General features: G+C 52.3%; 1 protein-coding gene across 1 annotated transcript in view; it reads right to left on the bottom strand.

Moving 5' to 3' along the window:
* PTGFRN (prostaglandin F2 receptor inhibitor) overlaps positions 1-22,086 on the bottom strand; it is a gene marked incomplete at its 5' end in the record, with an annotated part of 64,840 nt that extends 42,754 nt beyond the window's left edge. Inside the window, one exon of the mRNA XM_084242977.1 lies at positions 22,038-22,086. Within this exon, the coding sequence (XP_084099103.1) occupies positions 22,038-22,086 (49 nt within the window). The remainder of the gene's footprint in view (positions 1-22,037) is intronic.
* Positions 22,087-22,824: the final 738 nt, after the last annotated feature.

Genomic DNA, 22,824 nt, shown 5'->3' with positions numbered 1-22,824 from the left:
GTTTTTACTATTTATTGTCTGTCTCTTTCCACTGGAATATTCTATAAGAGCAGTGATGGTTTTTTTCCTCACTGCTGAACACCAGGGCCTAAAACAGGGTCTGGTATACAGTAGTTGTTCAATATATTTGGCTAAATGAGTGAATGAATAGAAGACATACAAAAGACTTCATGATCTGGCTCGCAGTTACCATTCCAGCTTTGTCGCCTGCCATTGTCCCCCCATAATGTCATACTCCACCAGGCAAATGACTCTTCATTTTCTGGAAATTCCAAAGCCTCCAAAGCCTCTGTCTCTGTGCACCTGTCACCTGGAAAGCCCTCCCAGCAACCTCCTCATCCTTTTGCAAGCAACAGTCCCAGCACCACCTCCTCTGTGAAGCCTTCCCTAGCTTGGGCATCACTGCTTCCACGATCCAACCCATCCTGCAAAGAACCTTCCATGGCAGCTATGCTATAGTGCCTCTGGGGAAAGTAAAGTAGATAAGAACAGATGCTTGACAGATCAAATTCTAATCTAAAAAGTTATAGACCCAAGCAGTGTCTTGCATGCAGAGTTGGATGGTCCCTCTTCCATGCAAAACAAAATTTTAAATTTTGGGAACAGAATTTTAACTTGCTTACCAGCAATCTGGTATTTAGCACAGATTTCCTCTAATATTATGATATAACAATATTATTTTTAAATAAATAGAATATAAAAAAGTAAAGCATATGGCTCTTTTCAAATCAAAAAAAGATTATTTACATACCCACACATTGCCAATTTTTGTCAAAACCTCTTGTAACAGTTGATAACTGAGGGGAAAAGAACAAGATTTTCCTCTGGTTTTCCAAATTGTACCAGCATTCAAAACACTTGGTACCTAAACTGTGTTGGTTTTGTCTCCATTTAAAGTGGTTTCATTTGCTTTCATGGGCAATACAAGACGTCTTCATTTGAAAAGTATTTCTTTATCAACCTTAAAAGCACTATTGAGGACACCATTGCGTAGTTCAATGACACAAGAATCCATCTGATAAAATTCCCTGAACATTCACTCAGTACAAGGAGGGCCTCCCTGGTGGCACAGGGGTTAAAGTCTCAGTGATATCAAGCTATTGTGAGCTACTGGGCATGAGTTCAATCCCCAGCTAGGGAGCTGACCCACCTGGTGCAGCAGACCTCTCCTGTCTCGCCTGCTGCTCCCCTCAGCCGTGTATTTCAGTAGATCCACCTATTCTGCTCCCCACTCTCTCTCTGGTGAATCCTCTCACCTCCATACCTCTAGCCTATACCCCAGTTCTTGTATGCATAAGTCAGTTATCACAGTCTGGGAGTATCTCTGATACATAAGACAAAATAAGGGCACTTTACGGCCACATTGGTGAGGTGGGGCCAGACTTCTATGCCAAACCATTCCCAACCCCTATTACTAAGTGGCCCCGCACCCCACTGTCGATGCCCTGATCAGATCAGCTCCTCTTAGCCAAGCCCCAGAGCCCTTCCTGCCTCCTAACTCCCTGTGCCGACCAGCCAACAGCCCTAATACAGTCACTACTGCTCTGCTAACTTCATCTCTCCTTTCTGCATCTCAAACTTCCTGTTTCCCCAACACATAAAAAAAGGCAGTGTCCTTTTATGTTTTATGCCTTAGCTTCATGGAAGTCCAGTATTAAATCTGATGGTCAACTAGGGAAGCCATCCATGATTTAAAGGCCTAATGATTATCTCCTTCCTCCATCTTCATATCTTGCTCTGCCTTCCCCACTGCCCCGTGCTTTTGATTTATTTTACCCTTGTTTTAAGATTTTTACCCCATGAATGTGTATTTCAGTGTAAACTGCCTCCATAGTTTTTGGGGGGGGGGGGTGGAGACCTATTTCAAACAACCAATAACTGAGATTTCCACTTAACAGTTTTCAGCTATAAACAGTTGTATCAGATCAGCACCACCTTCCCCATTATTACAAAAGATGGATAAAATAGAAGGTACAGCTAACTGAATGCCCTGGTGAGCAATCAAGGTATCCATGATCAAAGGGCCAAGATCAGAGACAAAGCACAGGGATCCACTGTCTCTTCTCTTAAGATATTTGCCTATTTTTAAGTGGTGTAGGCCAAAGTCCAAGCAGAAGTGAGTAGCTCAGAACTTCCAGCATGTCAGAGGCCAAGAATACAAGAATTGAAGTCCAGCGCCTCTAAGAAAGTCATAGATTGAGGAGCCAAGATGCTAGGAAAGAAAGACAACAGCAGAGAAACAACCCATCAAGCACCACGACTTTCCCCCTCAAGGCAGCTGCCCAGAGCAAAGCTGCTTAGAGGCCAGTGGTGGGAGCTAAGCGGCTGAGAGCTAAGCAAGAAGTAAATACTAAGAGGCTAAAAGGTTAATCTCTCTCCTCTCTATTGCACACTAATTCTGTTAAAGTTCTTTTCTCTTGAAGGTCTTATGCACTAGAGTTTGTTTTGTCTTCATGTGGCAGATGGCAGAACCCATTTATAGCAGGCAGAGTTGGGGGTCCTGGGTAGCCCCTCAGTTTGCCAGGTAACATACCACCTTCTGTTGATTTCATCTTTTTGCTCTGAGTAGGAAGAAGAAACAGCTTGAAATTCCCTATAAAATATTGTATATCCTAGAAGGGTAACAGCTATCAGATAGGCAGCACAGTAACAAATGAGTCACTAAGAAATACTGTATCTTCTCAGTGTGATTAGATAGATGGGGGAAACAAAATAATAGGACTGTGAAAAGTAACTTCTAGTTTATTTGTTTTTTTTCTGACACACTGCTTTCATTGCTGTAAATGATACTAAGGGTAACATCTCACCATTCATATTTAAAAAAGGTGGAGGGAAAAAAAATAAAAAATAAAATAAAAAAGGTGGAGGGAAATGTATCCCAAAATCATATAGACAAGACTTTAGGAAGCCCGGCTGCTCTTTTCAGCAGTAGAGGTAATTAACAACCAAGAGGTAACAGTTTCCAGATCACCATCTCCCTGTCTTTGATGTACTCAAGAAAATAATTAAGTGCCTTCAACTTTCTTCTACCTTGTAGAATGGATGGATGGCCTAGCAGGAAAAGTCAGACAAGTTCTCAAAGGTAAACTATTGCTGCAATGTTTCTTTCAGTAAGTGCTACTGGCAACCACCAGGAATCACTGAAAGAGTCAAGCTAATGAAGACTAAACTGTATTTACCTACCCTTTTCCTCCCCCTTGAGATATCCATGGGAAATAGATTTTATTTCACCGGTTTATCAGCAACATTATTCTAAATCAAGACCTGCAGAGTACGGTATATCTGCATAGGACTTTTGCAATTGTGTCTATTATTGCTCAAATGTTATCATCTCCCCGAGCTGCCTAGAAGCAATCTGCTTGCCAACCTGAGCCATTTGTAAGATAAGTATTGGCAGTTATTGATTCCAGCAATACAGGTAGAGCTGACCCACAGAAACTAAAGCGCTGATGCTATTTCAGTTTGCAAAAGGGCACCTCACCCTTCCTCCCATATCCTTACAAGACCTTTAGAGACTGGGGGTCTCTGCCTCTCCCCACGACCTTCCCGGTTCACATGTGAGCTGCAAATGAACATGCAGAAGGTCGAATCTGTAAATTCTCATTGTGCCTTTATTGGAGCACTTGACTCACACATGAAAAACCTTTGTCTCTTCATGTCTGCCGCTGAGTGATCTGGCAGGAAGGGATGGTGCCAGCTTTAGTGCAGACAGTCCCTAAGTGATGAAAATGCAGCAATGCACACATTAAACAAGTTACAGCCATCGGAGACTGTATAATGAAGTCACATATGGCAGCACTTCAAGATCCCAGCCAGACACAAACAAGGTTCTACTAGAGCAGGCCTTATAATCATTAAGAAAAGAAGGGGTTCAGCTAAGACCTCCCTGAGATGCACTAGACAAAAGATACTATTACTCGTTCAACAAGCAACACCTGAGCAAGAAGCCCCTGTGCTAGATGATATTCAAAAGAGAAAGGAAATCAGTCCCTGGATCTCGAAGGGACGCGTGGCACGTTAAGAGGCATGAGGTGTGTATGAAAATTGTAACATAAGAAAGGACATAAGTAACCAAAGAGAGGTATTAACAAATGCCCAGGGGTTCAAAAGTGAGGGTGTGCCTACCCAAGGGATTAGTGAAAAGCTTTCTGCAGTGTCAACATCTGAGCTGGGCCTCTGAACAATGGTGGGGGTGGGGCAGACCGGGGGCACTGAGAAGCAAGGTGAGCGCAGTTCAAGGGAGGGGCTAGGCACAGCCCAGGTGTGCTGAAGAGCAGGTAGAGCAGTGTACGAAGAGCAGGCTGAGCAGACACCTGGGAGCCAGTCCAGCGCCTTCTACAAGGTGACCGGGGAGAAACGGGGGAGAAACACTAAGAATTAAAATAAGAGCAAAGATGACAGGGGAGAAACACTAAGAGCAATGCTGGACCAGAAAGAGAGGCACTCTGAGACTCCTGCTAGAAGGATCCACGGATAGGCCTGTGGGGTGAGAGGCATCACAGCCGAGACCGTGAGCTTTAGACAAGTTCAAAGGTTCAGCAGGTGGTGGGAAAGGAAACTCCCACAAGATTCCTGAGCCCAAAATGAATGTGGTGCCACATGCAGAGGGTGGGGTAGGGGGGTGAAGAGAGGCCCACCCAGGGTGAGATGTGGGAGTCCACAGGGCAGCCTAGGGGTAGGAGAAGCAGGGGAGGGGAAAGCAAAGTCATAACAAACTCTTTTATTTAAGACACCAGCAGATGTAAGAGGGAGAAGCGGGGAGAGAGAGAGGGGTCAGGAAAAAGTCCAGAAAAGAGTCCTATCCCAGCAGCCCAAATGCTTGAAATGCAAGAATGCAAAGACGGAAGGGTTGGGGTACAGCCTTTCCTAGGGACAGACTCCTCTGCTTGTGCCTGGCAGGCAGCAAGCTCCTGGGTGGGACCCACATCTGCAGCCTGTGGAATAGCTAGAGCAGACTCCTGATGTTGGTTTCGGTTTAGGGTGGAAAAGCACAACTTCAAACCCTCAGAAAAGTCCAGGTGGGCTGAACCCACGACCCCAGCCTCCCAGGGAGACAGAGGGGCGCTGCTGTGGGGCTTGCAGGGGGGCAGACAGGAGGAGCGGATGATCAAAGGTGCAAGCAGAGAGAGGCCGAAGCAGCAAGGGGAGACACAGGACACGCAGCAGCTCGCTCTGGAGCAGCAGCCGCCCTCTCGGCACCTCTAGGCGCGGAGGCCACATGGCCGGGGGTCCCTGCTGGCGGGGAGCTCGTGTTCCCGGCAGGAGAGACTGAGGGTGGGTGCATGGAGAGGAGGTGTCCGATGTGATGGCCCCGGGCGGCCGAGCTGCTCTCAGCCCAGGGTCAGGCGAGGGCCCTCTGAGAAGGGTGCGTCTGAGGTCAGCCCAGAGGCAGGAGGCGGCGGCGCAGAAGCTCTGGGACCAGCTGCTGGGGCAGAGAGCAGCAAACGCGAGAACGCCGAGGTGGAGCAGGCTCCTCTGTGCAAAGGATGGAAAAGAGATCAGCGCGCCCGGACTGTGATGGATGAGGGGGCGGGGGCGTCGGTTCTGGGTGAAATGGGAGCCCATAAACTGGGCGGGGGGGGGGGGGGGAGGTTGAGCCAGGCTTTTTGTGTGAAACATGGATTGTGGCCAATTTGGAAGCCAGGACCTCAGAATGAAGAGGTAGTTGCAGCAGATCAAGTGAAAGGGGATGGACACCCCCCTGGGGGACGTGGGGCTGCCTCGGGAGCAGGCGGATGGGGGGCAGGTCTTGAACATGGAATGAAATGGAGAGCGAGGGAGGAGGGAGGGATCGGGCTGTGACGTGGCCATCCGGGCGCAGGGTAGAGACATTTCCGGAGATGAGGGGGAACCTGAGGGGCCCAAACGCGTGTCTAGCTGAGCGAGCTTTCTCCTCTACTCCCTGTAAGGTAAGACGCTGCCAGGCGTGCGGGTGGGGTGCAGGCAGCCAGCACCGGAGAGTCAAGGCTGGAGCCTAGAGGAGGCCCAAGCCGAGAGTCTCACTGGCGAGTCATCAGCACAGACACTCAGGCCCGGGGCACGTGGGGAAGGGAGCGCGCGGACAGGGGCAAAGAATCTCAACAGAGGCAAAGAGCCCTTTTTTCAGAGGTTAAGCACTGGGGGCTGGGGGGCTGCTGGAGATTCTCCCCAGCAAGCTGGGAGCCTCCGGCCCTGAGACAGGGAGGGCTTGGTGGAGATGACTGAAATACAAGCTGAGGCCTGGCAAAGACACAGGACAGAAGGTCCTAGGACGGAACATGCTCACTGGGAAAACCCGACCTGGTGGGAGCCCATGAGGTCCTCACCTCATGGCTTGGTGGGCTGGAAAATAAAAGTCTCAGGATGGGGACCCACCACAGTGAGGATGAGCAGCAGGCACGAGGAAATCAGAAGGGCGTAAAGGGGAGAGGTCGTGGTCACAGAGGGAAATACCTGAATTGACCTCAAAACAGTGACAGAGGGTCTCCTGGTGGCGCAGGGGTTAAGACGCAACCTATGAAGTAATCCGCAGCCTCTGCAGCACGAGTTCGATTCCCGGCCAGCCAGGGAGAAACCCACAGGGCACAGCAGACCTCTCCTGTCTCGCCCACTGCTCCCCTCAGCAGTGTATTTCAGTCAGTCTGCCTGTTCTGCTCCCTACTCTGTCTCTGGTGAATCCTCTCACCCCCCACATCTCTGGCCTATACCCCAATTGTTGTATATAAATAAATAAATCTTTAAAAAAAAACAAAAAAAAAACCAGTTCTGAGTGATGACCAGGCCCAGGTATGGCCCTTAAATCTCATAAAGCTGTTATTTTCCAGGGGTTCAGATGACCATCGACAGTACTCCCCAAGTCCTGCAGGCCCGGCTGGTGGCAGAAACTCCAGGAAAGTGGGGTGTGTCTACAGAGCAGGGTGTGAACAGGAGAGGTGCAGCATCTAAGCTCATTCTCAACACAAACATGACAGTTTCTCACTCCAGTCTGTACTCATGCATTTCTGGAAACCTTCTGGAAGCCTTCCCGGAGGAGTGAGGAGGAATAAGAATCGATGCTCCCTGATCAAACACGAACATGGTGACAGAAAGGAGACTGTACTCCACAGGAAATGACAGGCCCTTTGGGGACAGTGCGACTTGACTTAGCTTTTGCTGCGGAGATAATCATCACCTCCGGCACTACAGACAGGAGTGCAAGGAAGGCGGGGGCCGTGCAGCCCACCAGCAGCCGGGGACACACTGCAAGGCACCACCAGACCCGGACCAATGCCCAGCAGAAGCGCCCACCGTGAGGTACGGGGAGACACAGCCACACCACTGCTGCCAGTTCTGCAGGCTTTGGGACTCTGGGGGCCAGGGCCAGGCCCAAACTTTAATTCTACATTATTAAGTTGTGGGGATTTGTACTGTGTCCACCTGATGATAGTACAGAATCCTCTTCCCTGGGCTGTTCCAGGGATTAGAGAAGTAGGAGTGGCGGGGATTTGGGTGGTGAAGGGAAGCAGCGGTCACTAAGCCTGGGGGTCATGACGACAGTGAGCGCAGAAGCACAGGTGTCAGCGGACCCAGTTCACACTCACTCTTCTGCCCCCGGTTTCTTCCGGGCTGCAGGCCTTCCTGGCCAGAGACCACTAGACACTTGGCTGCAAACTCAGAGGTGGCAGCTAAGAAAAGACATGAATCTCCACAGGCACCACGTCTGCCGCCCCCCTCCAGTACCACGCAGTCTGGCACCCAGAGTCCAAATCATCACCCCTGGCGGGTGGTTCTCCCAACGCTCCAAGTGCCCTTCTCAGGCCTTCACTTGCCAGCTCCTCCCACAACTGTGTAAAGTCTAATTCTTCTAATAAATGTCCGGCTCCATAATATTTATAGTGGCGCTGCTTCCTGTGGAAGCCTCTCTGAGACACGTCACCAAACCCCGAGCGATGGCTTTGCCCACAAGGACCCAGTAATTGACCGAAAGTGCCTCACATTTATAGCACCGCTGCATGGTTTGCAAACCCCGCTCACGTGACCTTGAGAGGATTCACTAAGGAAACTGGGGTTCCAAGAAGTGAGGCGAACCCGACGAAAATAACAAAATGCAACCCCCGCTCCAAGGCGGTGTGCACTGATCAGTAACCAAAATAACTCAGTAAACCAGAAATGAGGCAAACAATTCTCTGTCCAAGGGCCAGAGATAGAAACGGTTGAAGCAAAAATCTATGCACAAGGATTATTTTAGAGCGCTCTATAAATTTAACAGCTGCTCGAGCACCAAGCGGTGCCCAGTATCTCTCGCTGCTCAGCCATCTTCAACCCTCTCCATGTTCAAACTGGCCGACGTAGCCTGCCAAGTTCTGCATGAACACCTGGCCCTCCTTTTAGCCTCCAGTGTAACGAGATGGGGATTTATATTCGGTTTAAACTCTGTGGGCACAGTGGCACCTGAGATAATTGCCGACTCCTCACCCCGGGGCGGCTCTCTCCTGTCTCTCTCTGTTGTCCTTTTTCTCATGCCCATTTTCTGTTCTTCCCTTGCCTTGTTCACTCCCTGCCCAAATAGGGCTTATGCAAGCAAGCCCTCAACACCGAAGACCCAGGCCCAGCCTCCAGAGCTGCCACGCTGAGTACAGTGTGGTAGTTTGGCCTGCAAGGAATTGACAGATTCTAGATTCATGGGCCCTTTAAGAAAAATGCTTTATGCTCCATCAGTGTGATGCTTCATTGCTCCACTGGGAGATCGTCACTGCACACCTACTGTGTGCAAAACACGTCATCAGCCAAGCTGAGGAGCCAATACCTTGCCTGAGTCAGAGTGCAGGAGGCTGAGACACTGTGACCTTCGTAGAAATGCTAAGAGATGAGCTCTCCCCATTATGAGCATCTTTCAAGATGTCAAGTAAACACAGGACACCAGGGACGTGGAACATTCTAGGGAAGGCAGAACCAGAAAAACAGACAAATTCATCTATAGCATCAGGCTCACTAACCCCTCCAGGTGACATTCATGGCTCTTCCCAATTATGCCTTTGCCTCCAGCCCCAACCCCTGCCCTCCAAAGACCCTTCACCTTAGCGTCCCTCTCCAGCAGCCACACACGCGCAAACCTTTCTTCATTAAGGCCAGTGCACACTTATAAACAGGTACACTTTTTACCCATACTTATCCTTCTGCTGGAAGCAACCCACCCCTTCTCTGCCAGACAAAAACCAACTGGTCATCAGGATTCAATGAGCTCAGACAAGCCTACCTGGGCGAGGTCTTTTCTGATCCTCCCCCCGATCAGTCCAGCCCCTCCTAGGCAGTTTAGGATGTCTCTGCTGAGGGGCCAACTGGCTTGACCACCGTATGTACCCCAAGTTTATTTGGCTGTCTGCTGCCGTCACTGGGCTGTGAGCCCTTGATGGGCAGCTCCCAGCTCCCCCCACCCAGCCTAGCAACACACCTGGTGAGTAATGACCCCATCTCCTCCCCGCACCCCCCTCCAAGGGTGTCTGCAGGCTGGGACTCTACAGCTGGAATTGATCTTCAGGTCATCACCGAGGTGTTACTTCATCTCCTGGATCTCAGAAGTGGTTGCTCACCAGTGAATTCTCATCTGCGTGCTTTACTAAGCCATCATGGAGCATGCTACGCACGTGCCTGGAGACCCCTTCATGCACAGCCGCAGTGGAGGGGGCCGTTCTCAGCACCCAGGAAGTGACACGGCCTATTCCAAAGCCTGACTTTTGCCACATCAGTTCAGTCATCATTCTTCTTTGGGGCAGGACAAACCCATTCCGTGGAAGGTTTGAATCCTTACAAAAGCCCCAGGGTCCCCACGTGGTCTCTCCACCCTAAACCTAAAACATGCACGTGTGGGGAGACGAGGCACAGCCAGGGGTCCAGGCAGGGACAGAGGATTGTGTCTGGAGTCTTCCCTTCCCCGCAAGAGCATTTTTGCCCAGAATGCTTTCCCCTTTCCTCTAGACTTTCTGCATTTCTTTGTCTCTGAATCCCGGGCCACCCTCTTCCTGTGCGTGGTCACACCTCCACGTGCAGACTGGCAGCTGTGAGCATCAAGCTGCGCCTACGTCCTTGTGTGCCCAGAACTAGAGGAACGCCTGGCATGAGGCAGAGCTAACTGGTGGTTGCGAAGCGGGCAGGCAGGGAGACGGGGCACGTGTTCTCGGGCGAGGCCAGAGCGGGGCCCTTGCTAGGACGGCGACGCCAAGGAGACACTCTGTGGTTTGGACTCACAAAGCCTCGGGCGCTCGGAGCACGCACTGGAGCTGAGGACGTCCGCGTCTCCACGCTGTGGGCCACCAAGACGAAGAGCAGGAAGGCGCGGATGCCAGCTTGGGATGGGAGCGGGTGTGTCAACCTCACAAAGGGAGGAAGGGGTGGAGGGAGCGGGGACACAATAGTGAGAACCCATGATTCAATGGCCGTCCACACCCGCTGCCAGAAGAAAGACAGAGAAAATCACAAGAGGAAGAAGAAAGGAGACGTTCTGCCCCTTCTCTTGCATGTGCAGGCTCCACTTTCTTCTACCCCCTAGCCCCACATGCTCCTCTTTTAGAAATAAAACCCACCGTGCAGTTCTTTCAGAAACTGTGGTAGTGGCCAAAACACACAGGAGGGCCACCTACAAAAGGTGGTAAGGGGCCTCCCTGGTGATGCGAGAGGTTAAGCACCGCACTATGAAGCAAGCCGCAGCCTCTGCAGCATGAGTTCCATCCCCAGCCGGCCGGGGGAAACCCACATGGCACAGCAGACCTCTCCTGCCGCCCGCTGCTCCCCTCAGCAGTGCATTTCAGTCAGTCTGCCTGTTCTGCTCCCTGCTCTATCTCTGATGAATCATCTCACCCCCCCACCACCCGTGCCTCTGGCCTGTACCCCAGCTCTTGTATGCATAAATAAATAAATCTTTAAAAAATAAATACATAAAAATTCAAAAGGTGGTAGGGACACAGAGGCCAATCTGGCCCCCTTGATGACTTCAGATCCACAGCACAGATTTATAAGGGTATTTTACATACACACTGCACACATCATACGTGCTGTGTATTACATATGTATGTATTTATGAGATCTACATGAGGTGTCTTCTAAATGCATAAGATAATGATTCAAAGACCTGACTCTTTACACACTGATTTAAACAAAAACAGGCCTGGCCCCGCCTTCATGGAGCTTCTAGTCCGGACTGGGGCAGAGAGACTCTCGCCCTAATACAGATGATTATAAATCGATGGCTGACTCCAGAGTAACACAGCTGGACGAGAGCCCAGGACACAGGCTCTGCCGCAGTCCGCCTGGCCGGGTCAGAACATGTCCTCCTCTCTCCAGGGAAGGGAGACTTGACTTGCGCTCCAAGGCATCAAACCAAGGCAAAAACTCCAGAACAGTAAGCACACACATGCGGGGCATGGTACCAGGCCATATAGATGTTTCTTGAAGCGTGGAGGGAGGGGCAATCTTCAAGGAGCCATCAAAACTTCAGCATGGGCCTCCCTGGCCGTGCAAGGGCTTAAGCACAGCACTGTGAAGCTATCTGCAGCCACTGCAACACTAGTTCAATCCCCAGCCAGGGAGCTACCCACATGGCACAGCGGACCTCTCCTGTCTCCCTGCTGCTCCCCTCAGCAGTGTCTTTCAGTAGATCCCCCCGTTCTGCTCCCCACTCTGTCTCTGGTGAATCCTCTCATCCTTCCACACCTCTGGCCTGCACCCCAGCTCTTGCATGCATAAATAAATAAATCTTTAAAAAAAAACACAAAACTTTGGCATGTGCTGTTTTCCTACTTCTTTGTTTTGAGGCCCAAATACCTTCAATGAACTCACTGGACCAAACAGAACACAGAGCTTCCATTATTGTAGCTTTTTTCTGAGGCTCAAACTCACACCCAGCTGGATGAGAACTCCCAACAGGCCTACAGGTGATCCCAGAGGGGACCCCACAGTCCTGGGGTAACAGAGGTAGCTTCCCTAGTTATGCCCAAGTCAGGCACGACACTAAGGTTTCTGGGACTCATACTGAAGTTTCCGATGAAACTTGTTTGTGGGATAAATTGCTATTAAAATGGAACTCTGATGAATAGGCCTTGTGATTGCACAAACCTCGTTTCCATAGAAAACCACCTAAAATGCACCATCCTTCCTCTAAGACATATCTGAGTCCCTTATCAGGTGATAGTCCTTTGAAGAAATGTTCTGATAAACTACCTAAGGGGAACATCAGTAATTGTTTTGTGAGCCATTTTCCTTGTAAGAAGCAACTCAAAATAGGATTATGGCCTGACATATCACCTTAATTTAGCAGGCCGGCTTCCTGCAAGCCCCAGCAGACCTCACCAGCCTCCAGCATGTGGGCTCTTAGCTGCTCTGTGGGCACTGAAGATGCTGCCAACACCTTCCAGGGTGACTTTGCTCACATTCCTCCACTCTGCCAGCCTCCCCTCCCCACAGTTCGCAAGCCACATCCCCAAAGGTCTCGCTGACTGTTCCAGGGTGTCAGCTAATCCCCGCAGGAGACATTCACCTGCACACTGATGTCCGCCCACCTTTGTAAAAGCACTCAGATCATTTTCATACCTGAAATGCTTTTCCTGCTCCTGGCTCAGACCACTTTCCAGTTCCACCTGCCATGCAGAGTCTGCTCACACTCACAGCTCCTGGTTTCAGTTTTAACCCCATAACTCCACAGCACCCCCCCGCCCCCCACACATACAGCTTCCTAGTAACACATCCACTCAGGTGTTTTAAAAGCACCTAAGATCCCTTCTGCTGTTCAATTACAACTGGCTCAGTTTCCATTTCAGAAGCCACTTCGCAATTCCTTTGTACTATTCCACAGTGTCAGAAACCTGGTAAATTTTCCCTAATTGCTGCTGAAGTGCTAAACAACAAGGAAAGGGAGGGGTGTCTTGTAGTGCAGAGGAGAGTAAGACTTGGACACAAGAGGTGTCCTCGCAACCAGGTACAGCCTGAACAACGAGACCAGGAGCCAGGCTCAGAGCTAAGCATTGGGGTCTGAACTTGAAGTTTACTGTATGGATTTCTCCATCAAAATGATGGACTATAATGTCTTCTAATAAATGAGAAAACATTTGGATGTGCCAGCGTTCAGAAAATGGAGAAATGAATAGCCGTGCCAAAAGTGGTTTGGTTTGGTTGTGTTAAGTCCTCTCTGCAATATGAAAGCAAAGCAGCAGCAAACTGGACAGACCCCACAGCAGCTAATCCTCTGTTCTCAGGCCCCCCGAGAGGGCAGAGCATTTACAAAGCGCTCCCCAGCCCTTCACCTCCAGAACAGCACAGGACAGCAAGCCATTCGAATACAGACGAGACTTCCCTGCTAGAGGGTTCTTCATAAGCCTCAAACACTTTTGTCTCCAAGACAAGCAGAGAAAACTGTGAGGTCAGCAGCAGCCAGCAGGCAGCAAGGATGTTGGTCGGAGAGGCCCCGGCCCCCCAACAATGTGGAGGTTTTGCAGGTTGTGTCCTTTCAGTGGGCACCACATTGATCATCACTGTGAACTTTTCCCTCTTTTAGACTAGGAAGATGAAAACAAAGAGCCACCCCAAACTAGATCCCATGTCTCCGCCAAGGCTCATAGTCAGAGATGTCTGAATTTCAACCCTCCTACCCCTTAGGATGGTGGGAGAGCCTTAGTGCCTACACCTTGGAAACGGGTAAAGATGTCTGTGTCCTCCTCACTGCGGCCTGCGGGGTAGTAGCAGAAGGAAAGTCTGGGCATCAGCACCGACTACCCAGCTCTTCCCTGGACCACTGAAGGCAGAAGAAAACACCAGTCCTGGGGCCAGGACTTGGTCACTTAGTCCCAACTCACTCCTGGCTGATTCCTTAACAAAATTTGTGAAAACAAAATCAGTCATAACAAAGAGGCAGCCACCTAGAAACACCTTCTTGGTTTTACTGTTTTGTGACTGTTTTCCAAAGTCCACCTAAAAACACAGCCTGGAGACAGGACACTGCTGTTACCTAGTGGACCTCAGGAAAAGACACCCAGTGCCACAGCACAGGACAGGGGCTAGAAGGAAGAAGTAGTTGTTGAAACAGTGCGAGAACAGCAAACAATTTTCTGAGCTCTCCAAGGCACCATTGGCCATCCTGGAGAGGGGCCAGGCAGGTGGGAGATAAGATCTCAGGCTGCAGATGGGAGGTGTGCAGGGAAGATGGGCATGGAGCCAGGGCAGCCGGGCCAACCAAGTGCCATATGGCCAACAGCAGGGGTCAGCGTGGACTCAAAGAATCCTGGAGATAAAGGGGGGCCTTCGGGATCAGCTTGTGCCTTCCCCTACTCACAGACTCGCTAAGTGCTATTCAGCAACTTGTCCAAGGTCGCAAAGCTAGGATCAAGGGCCAGAATCAAAGCCACCCACATTCAAAGACAAGGAAACAAATGTTACCATATTTGGTTAATTGTACTTATTCCTTTCTATGTTTTTCAAACATGTTTGCCTCTGAACATCTGGACTGAAGGAGGCAGAGCCCAAACCCTGCAGCTAGCTCTGCATTTACTGTGTGACCTTGAGCAAGTCATTACACCCCTCTGTGACTCAGTTTCTTCATCTATGGCAGGAGGGTAATGGCAGCAGCTGCCTCATCAGGTCATGAGTCTATCAAGTGAGTTACTGCATGGGCAGGGCAGTGCCCAGCACAGTAAGTGCTATTAAAAAAACAGAAGGGCCTCCCTGGTGGCTCAAGGGGTTAAGTCAAAACACTGTGAAGGTATCTGCAGCCACTGCAGCACAAGTTCGAGCCCCAGCCAGGGAGCTGATCCTCATGGCTCAGCAGACCTCTCCTGTCTCCCCGCTGCCCCCCTCAGCAGTGTATTTCAGTAGATCTGCCTGTTCTGTTCCCCACTCTATTCTGGTGAATCTTCTCACCCCCACACCTCCAGCCTGTACCCCAGTTCTTGTATGCATACATAAATAAATCTTTGTTTTTTAAAAAAAGAGCAGGAGGGATTTCTTTGGGAGGATATAATTCTCACATTGGCTTCTCTCCAGCACCGCTGCTCCCTAAACCCTAACCCATCCCAGTCACAGGTACCACCTGTCCCCTACACCATCTGGGGCTAATGCTTCTACAGTCACATCATCATCCCCTATTTCATTCAGGTTCAACCCAGTCAGAAACTAGGCAGGAAGTGGATGAAATGACATGAGAGGCGAAAACTCTGGACAAGTGTTTATTAATTACTGCTTGCCCTGCCTAATCCCCTCCGGATTTCCACTTACCAGACCCTGGACTCAAAAGTTAGTGCTCTTGATCCTCACCTCCTGCCTGCCTGGCTCACCCACTCCCTGTGTCTCTGAATCTGCTTCTCCACTCTCATCACAGCCTCTGTCCCTCAAACCTTCTGCAATTCACCAGCCTTCCAGCCTCGCTCACCCACCTGTCTGGCCTGCACTGTTGGCATCTTCTCTGTGATGCGAACACAGCTCCCGGAAGAGTCCTTCACCCCTCCACCCTCATCCACGGAGCGCCACACCATGTCCTCCCTTCCTCCCAGGCTGCTGAACTGGATAAAATCATGAGATCAGGCCAGTCGCCTCCACTAGTGGAAACACACCTGGAAGAGTTTATGTAGAATGCAAATTACTGAAATCTTCTGCGCTGATGAAGATGGGGGAAGCAGGGTTATACTGTGGCTGTAAGGTCCCCGTGCTGGAGAGTCTATGTGACAGCAGCTCTCAGAGATGGAGGCTGATCCCACCAACCAACAGCAGGTGCTTCCAGAGGACATGGGAAATGTGTGCAGACAGAGAGAGGGAACATGATAACCTCTCACTGGCGTGTCCGGGACGGCTGACAGTGCTGCAGATACCCTGCTCCCCACACCACACTGCCCCTCCACGTTCCCCTGCCCCCAGCTACCTTCTCTCCCTCCTTCCAGGAGAAGGCTTCACACCCATCTCCAGGGCCAGAGCGCTATCCGCCCCACTGTCCCACCTTGTCTGGGGTCGCTGGCCAGCGATCAACCCTGCCTACTTCTTTCCGGGAGTCTCCCAGATGGCCAAGTTGGAGTCCCCTGGCCAAGTTGAGTCAGCTGGGCCCCACCTCCTCCCTTCACCTGCTCTTCCACTCTGGACCACTTAAACAGGTGGGTTATAGTCTCTGCCTCCCTCCTTAATGCCTGCAATTCCCCCTCCTCTTTCCCTACTCATGGATGCAACCTCAGTTTCCAAACCTAAGGCTTCTCTTTGTATTCACCTCTCCGACTTTCGGGGAGCATCCGGCCAGTCCCATTTTAACAAGTCTATTCACCTGCATCTCTGCTTGGTTTCCAACAAGTCCCCCCATCCTACCCCCATTCTTGTGTCATGCCCTTGATACTGCTAGAGCTCTCCCTCCTGCTGCTGCCTCCTCGCTGCATGCATTTCCTAAAGAGCTGGGTTTCCCCAGGTCAAATCACAGCACATGCAGTTTGAACATTTATGTGGCTCACAGGGGATCCTAGATTGCAGGGGGCTCCCACTGCAAGCTCTGGGGACTGAGGGCATCAATGCGACACACCTGAAACCCAGGTGAGTCCCTTGCCAGGGCCATGAGCTGGGAAGTTCTGGTCCAGTCCAGCTCTAAATAAGAACCAGGAGGAGCCATGAGCAGGACATTGTGTCATTTTTAAGGTCTTGGAAGTGACCCATCTGTGTGCAGACTGCTCTATTTCATTAGGAATTCAAGGTGGACCCTCTCCGAACCTGTGAGCACGATTCTGTAGCTCAGGAGTCTCAACCAAATTCATCCTAGACAGAGCAACACAGCCAAGCAGCGTTTCTCCATCCCCCTGAAATATCCTGAGTGATGTAAATGCTTTCAGGTTCCAGCTGCTTATAAAGGTGCGAAGCAGGATGCAATTAAGGTCCCCGAACATCATACTTAAACTTGAATCATGCTGCTTAGCGACTCCGTAATCTAGCACAAACACTTCGGGCATATTGTGGAGAAATCAGCATTCGAAGAACACAAACGTGTACACGGGGCCATTATCGCTCCTCTCCTGGAAATCACACCGCCGGATCGCCACGGGGTAACTCGCGGGTCTAATTCTGATGCTTCGCAAAGAATACAGTTGGCGCGGGGAAAAATATTCCAGGATCTCAAAAGCCACCGACCGTGCCAACTGCAGCACTTCGCCTTTTCCACAAGATAAATTACTTAGAATTTTTTGCCAGTCCAAGTTATTTTCCACAAAGCAGAGAGTCGCATGGCCTTTAAGACACCAGGACAATGAATGAATCCAACGGGATGGACCCCCAGGACAGCTTCCCCCAACTTCATGTGATCAGGTGAGACCCGGCCCGGCACTGCAGATAAGCACACACCTGACAAGCACACACCTGATTTACCTGCCAGGCCCAGCTCCCAGAGGAAAATGCACATTCAATCTAAGGGGTCAAAATCGAGCTCCGCAGCTCCACACAGAAACAAAACAGCCATATAAATGCCGACTAGCCCGGCTGCCTTGTAAGGACGATCACTGACAACTCCAGTTCCTATTCAGCAGGCTAATAAGAATAATTATAGCCAGGGCAGGCATTAATCAGCTTGGCAGATACAGGAATTCTGTTAACAAGGCTAAAATGAGTGCCAAGGAATCTCTGAAGGCCAGGGCACTTCAAAGCCCGTTAAGCTGGATGGATTCGCAGGCTTCCTCCTGCAGCCCGCCCCCGCCCGCCCTGTTTTCTGGAAGAAGCCAGTTTCCCAGGTCGCTTCCCCAGAGCAGCCCAGGTGACCTGCCAGGACTTGGGCCTGAGCTGCACCAGGCCCTCCTACTTTTAACCACGTTGGAGCTTTCAAACTGGGATCATCCTTTTCAGAACATGCTCTCAAGCAGGGCCCGGCGAGGCTGGCTTCTGTGGCCCACTTCTCAGCAGTGCCAGGATGAGCCTGCGCCCCATGCCCCTGTGATGTGGGGCACAGTCTCCCCAATTGTAGTATGGAACAACGGTGCCTCTCTCAAAGTGCCCTTGTGAGTATTAAGTAAGAGAACACACAGAAGCACCCAATGCCTGGTGTGCACACTATGAATAGCTACTATCACTCTGTGCCTGTTTAGGTGCAAGGGGCTGCGAGTGGCTATAAAAGAAGAAAATATTCCGCACACGGATACGCGTACATTACACGAGTGGCTGTGCTCCGGCAGTGGTGGGGGGTGTCGAGGGCACGTGCTTCTTTTTACCTTGTAGTCTCTGACTGGCACAGAGACTGCCAGCTCGGTCTTCCTTGCCCCCATGAAGTGGGCACATGGCTGCCAGGACACCCTCCACTCCCAGCATCCCTTGCAGCTAGCAGATGACTTTCCAGCCAATGGTGCTTGTGCAGAGATGCCTCGAGCTGCTTCCAAGCTCGGCTGAGAAGCAACCTTGCATCCTCCACCCTCTCTCTCCTCTTATAGGACCAGAAAGATGAAGATGCCAACAAAGTGATCTGAGAAACTGTGTGTTGAGGACAGCGAGGAGACGGCAGCCTGGGGGCCAGAGCAGCTGTGTGGAGAGACCCCACCCAAACTTTTCATCCTCTCGGGACTATTAGGAAAGACACTTCCACTGTTCAAACTGCTTTGCTTCGGGCTATTTGTAGTGTCGTTTCACCTTTCCTTCCGATTAATACATTGTAAGATACAGATTGAAATGCTTTTGTTGCTTTAGAACTCTTCCTATTTTTTTTCTAAAAAGACTGAAATTAAGAGAATATCACCATCACCATGGTCCTCTACCTTCCAGTCTCTAATGCATGATTCACACCCATGGGGCTCACCTTCTCAAGCACACGGCTGTGCTGTGTTAATCCTCCCTCTGAATTTCTGATGACTACCCGCTATCCAGAGATAAAAGGTATAAACATATATTTCCTCAATATTTATCACATACCTACTCTTGCCAGGCACTCTCTTAGTAATAGGAACATGTTTGCAGGTAAGGCCAACACGGTCCCATAATCAGGGGTAGGATTTAGACCAGGAACAGACAGTAAGATACAATGAGATTTAAAAAAAAAAAAAAAGATACAATGAGATAAATACTGGTGGTGATGGAGAAGCACAGGCTGCCTAGTGGCAACCCACAGACCAACAAACCTACAGTCCAGACCCCTCAGCACAATGGGAAAAACCTTCAGGACCACCCCAGGCCTACCTTTCTAGCTTGCTCTCCGGTTAGATCCTCCTCCTCCCACCTCCAGTCACACGGCACTCACACGCCATTTCTGAATGAGCCATGTCCTTTCAACTCATCCACACTTGCTGCCTTCCCCAGAGCCTGAAACGCTTTCCATTCTTTCTCTCAATATTATAATTATCCTCAAGGCTCAGCTCAAATGTCACATCTTCAGCAAAATCAACCCCAATCCCAAGTCAAAATGAATCATTCTCTTTTTGCTTCCTAACAACACTTGGTTTCTATGTCAGGTATTTCATTCTGTCGCGTGGTTAGTTGTTTTATCATCTGTCCATCCACCCCCACCAACCACTCAGTGAAGCACCGATCTGGGAGACTTCGTGGACTCTCATGGGAATTTAAGGAATAATGTTTTGAGCGGACAAGACTGGTCAGACGTAGGCAGAAGTGAACACTGAGTATGAAGCTGAGTGGGTTCTGACGCGATGGTGACAGGTTGACATAGCTAGGAAAGCTTCATGGACAAAGTGAGTTTTGGGGGGAAAGGAAATACACAGGCAAGGGGAGAGAAACAGGAGGGGCATCCCAAGGCGATGGAAAATGGGAAGTCAAAGGTTGATATAGTTTCTAAGTAAAGGACAGAAACAAGGTCCTGGGAATGGAGTGTCTGAATCAGAGACATCCAGAGTAGAGAGCACTTAAGGGCCAGACTATTTCTGGAAGAAAATCACAAAGAACCAACAAAGGTGGAACTCCCAAGAATGATCCTTTAGGAAAAGGATGAACTAAGAAGCAAGGCTGGGAGAAAAGGCCAGCCAGGAAGATGTCAGAGGTTACTTGCATGGGGAATGATCCAAGGTAGAAGTCATACAACCAGGAAGGGCAGGAAGAAGGTCGAGTGTGTGTGTGTTGGGTGGGGCGGGGAGCCACCAAATGGAGGGTCAGTGCAAATGTGGAGGTCAAGACAGCAGTGGCAGCGAGATGATGCCAGACTGCAACACAAGAGGAAAGATCACCTTGCCGATCAGCATCTTAAGTTTCAGGAATCAGTACAGTAGAGGGAAGCCACTCCAGATTCTGCGGGCGCGAGCAACCAGGTCAACACCAAGTTCATGGAACTGTTAGGGGAAAAGGTCTTGGCTATTGACACAAGAGAAATTCCAGTGGAGTGGACATGAGCTGCCCAGCCCAGGTAGGACACGCTGATAGAGTGTATCAAGAGGCCCAAGCTTTACCGGCTTCTATTTTGCTTTTGCAGGTCTCTCTTTGCCCCCTCCATTTCTTCCTAACCATAATTACTCAAGGTAATTCTTTTCAAACTTCTGCCTCACTCCCCCACCCCCTTACAAGCAAGCAGGGTTGTGAAGTGCACAACTCTAGGGGGAGCCGTTGACACTGACTACAAAGTGAACAGCAGCTCCTAGAGTTACACAGCGCACAGTCTGTGCAGCCAGAGGCCCTGGCCCTAACTGACCCAGACACGTTAGCCAGTTCACCGGTGGGAACTCCCACGGGCAGTGTGCAAGGACAGAGCCGTGGCAAGGGTCCCTGGGTGGAGGGAAAGAACAAAAGCAGCAGATCAGAGGCCTAGGAGAGATGCTCAGAGAAAGGCAGGAAGCCTCCTGCACATGGTTTCAGCTAAAAGCCATGTGAGTAGGGGAAGCTCTCTTAGGAAGTGAGTTCCAGAAAGCCCCTCAGAGGTGAAGGAAGAAAACACAGAGGCAGCCGGAGGGCTGGGGGATGAGCAGCAGCCGTCCAGGGGGCCGGGACAGTTGAGCCCTGGTGCCAGCAGGTCACGGAGGTGGTGACAGGCTCCCTCTGGGACCCTCTGCCTGTAAGTGCAGGGCAGTCATTTACCCCGTGTGCAGCTGCGGCCTGTCTGGGACAGACACCACATCCACCCGCACTGCGAGAGCTCAGAAGGCCTTTCCCTAGGGGCTTGGACGGGAACCCACAGTCAGGCTGCAGGATTTATTCTGTCCTGGTTGACACTAACCAAAGAAATCCAAGAAGATGAAAGATTTAAAGGTTTGCCCCGGGGGGCCTCGGTGGGCACTTAATAAACAGAGGTATCTCCATGGCTGGTAACCACGTTAAGATAACCCCGAAGATGGTGTCTGCGTGCCTGGGGTGCATGGAAAATGGAGAGGAAATAAACCACCCAGGATCCAACGACTCCTTGGGGTGGAGGAGGGCCCTGGGGCCAAACTGTCAACAGGCGCCAAGGGTTTCAGCAGGGCAAAGGGCAGGGGCCAGGCAGGGAGGAAAGTAACAGGTAGGAAAAGTTGAAGCAGCCAAGGCTCCAGGTCTTTGTGTATAAACACGCAGGGCGGGCGCTTGCAGACGGTCTCCAGCAAGGAGAAAGGGGCAGATGCCGTGGCCACGATCGCCACGGAGAAGGGCTGGCACACGGGTCCTGACCGCTGCGCTCCGGGCCGCCAGGTGACCTTCGTGGAAGGAAGTTGGTGGGTTTCCTCGCCTCCCTGGAAAGGCAACTCGGCGTGGGCCCGGCTTGGAGCGCCCCGGCCCGCGGCTGCCATGGCGGGGCGCATCCAGGCGCGCGTTCCGCCCCCGGCTGGGGCCGCCGGCCGGGACCGCGGGCACCTTCCGGGCCGCGAGTTCAAGGTGAGCCGGGTTCGCGACGGCCAACAGGTAGGGCGGGCTGGGGCGAGCCGCCCGGGGCCACTCCCCCCGCACATGTGGGGGGCGAGGCTCGGCCTGGAGGAGGAGCGGCCCCCGGACCCCGCGCGCGCCCGGGCCGGGTCCGCGCCCGCCGCCGGGCGACCCCGCGGCCGTGCCCAGCCGTGCCCCGCCGTGCCCAGCCGCCCGGGCCGGGTGTCCCCGCGGCACCCTCGGCGCCCCAGGCCGCGCGCCGCAGCCGCGCCCCGCGATCTCCCGGGGGCGCCGGCCCCCCGCGCCCGGCCGGCCCCGCGCGCACTCACCCAGCGATAGCAGCGCCAGCAGCAGCGGCCTCGGCGCCAGGCGCCCCATGCTCGCCGGGCGGGAGCGCCTCCCGCTCCTCCTCCTCCAGCTCCGGCTGCTCCAGAGTCGGCGCTCCCCCGCCTGGGCCGCGCGCCCGCCCCGCTCTCCGCGCGAGCCGAGAGGTCCCCGCGCCCGGGCGTGCGTGCGCCCCTCGCCAGCCGGCGCCCGCCGCCGCCCCCGCGCGCCCCGCCGCCGCCAGCCAGGCCCCGGGAGCCGGGCGCGGAGCCGCCCCGCCGAGCCGAGCGCGCAGCCCGGCCGCCTCCCGAAAGCAAAAGGGAAGAGCCGCAGCGCCCGCCCGCCCGCCCGCGCCTCCCATCCGGCGCTCTGCCAGCAACAAACACAAACTTTCCCAAGCCCCTCCCCGCTCCAGGTAACGGAGGACGCGCCGGGGCCACCCGCTTAAAGGGGAGGCGGCGGCCGAGCCCCCCCTGCGCCCCCGCGGGCCCCCACCCCGTGGCAAACTTTCCGCCGACCTTTAAAAGTTGGGCTTGGCAAGGCGGGTCTGGAGAGCCCCCCCGGGTGCAGCCGCGTCCCCGGACACCCCGCCGGCCCCCGCGCGGCTTCGCCCACGTGTGTCCGCTGGGCCCTGGTCCATCCACTCGTGCCCACCTGGGGACCCCGCCTGCCCGCCGCCGGGCCTTGCTGGACACCAGGCGGACAGGGCTGGAGGAAAGGAAGGGGCTTTAAAGGCCGGAGTCCAAGCTCCGGGTGGAGCAGAGGCCTGGAGTGTTTAGGTGACTTGCTCGA

The sequence above is a fragment of the Talpa europaea genome, assembly GCF_964194135.1.
Source record: "Talpa europaea genome assembly, chromosome: 9".
Classification (NCBI taxonomy): domain Eukaryota; kingdom Metazoa; phylum Chordata; class Mammalia; order Eulipotyphla; family Talpidae; genus Talpa; species Talpa europaea.
Note: the sequence above shows the minus strand (reverse complement) of the source record. Positions and strands in the feature narration are given on the sequence as shown.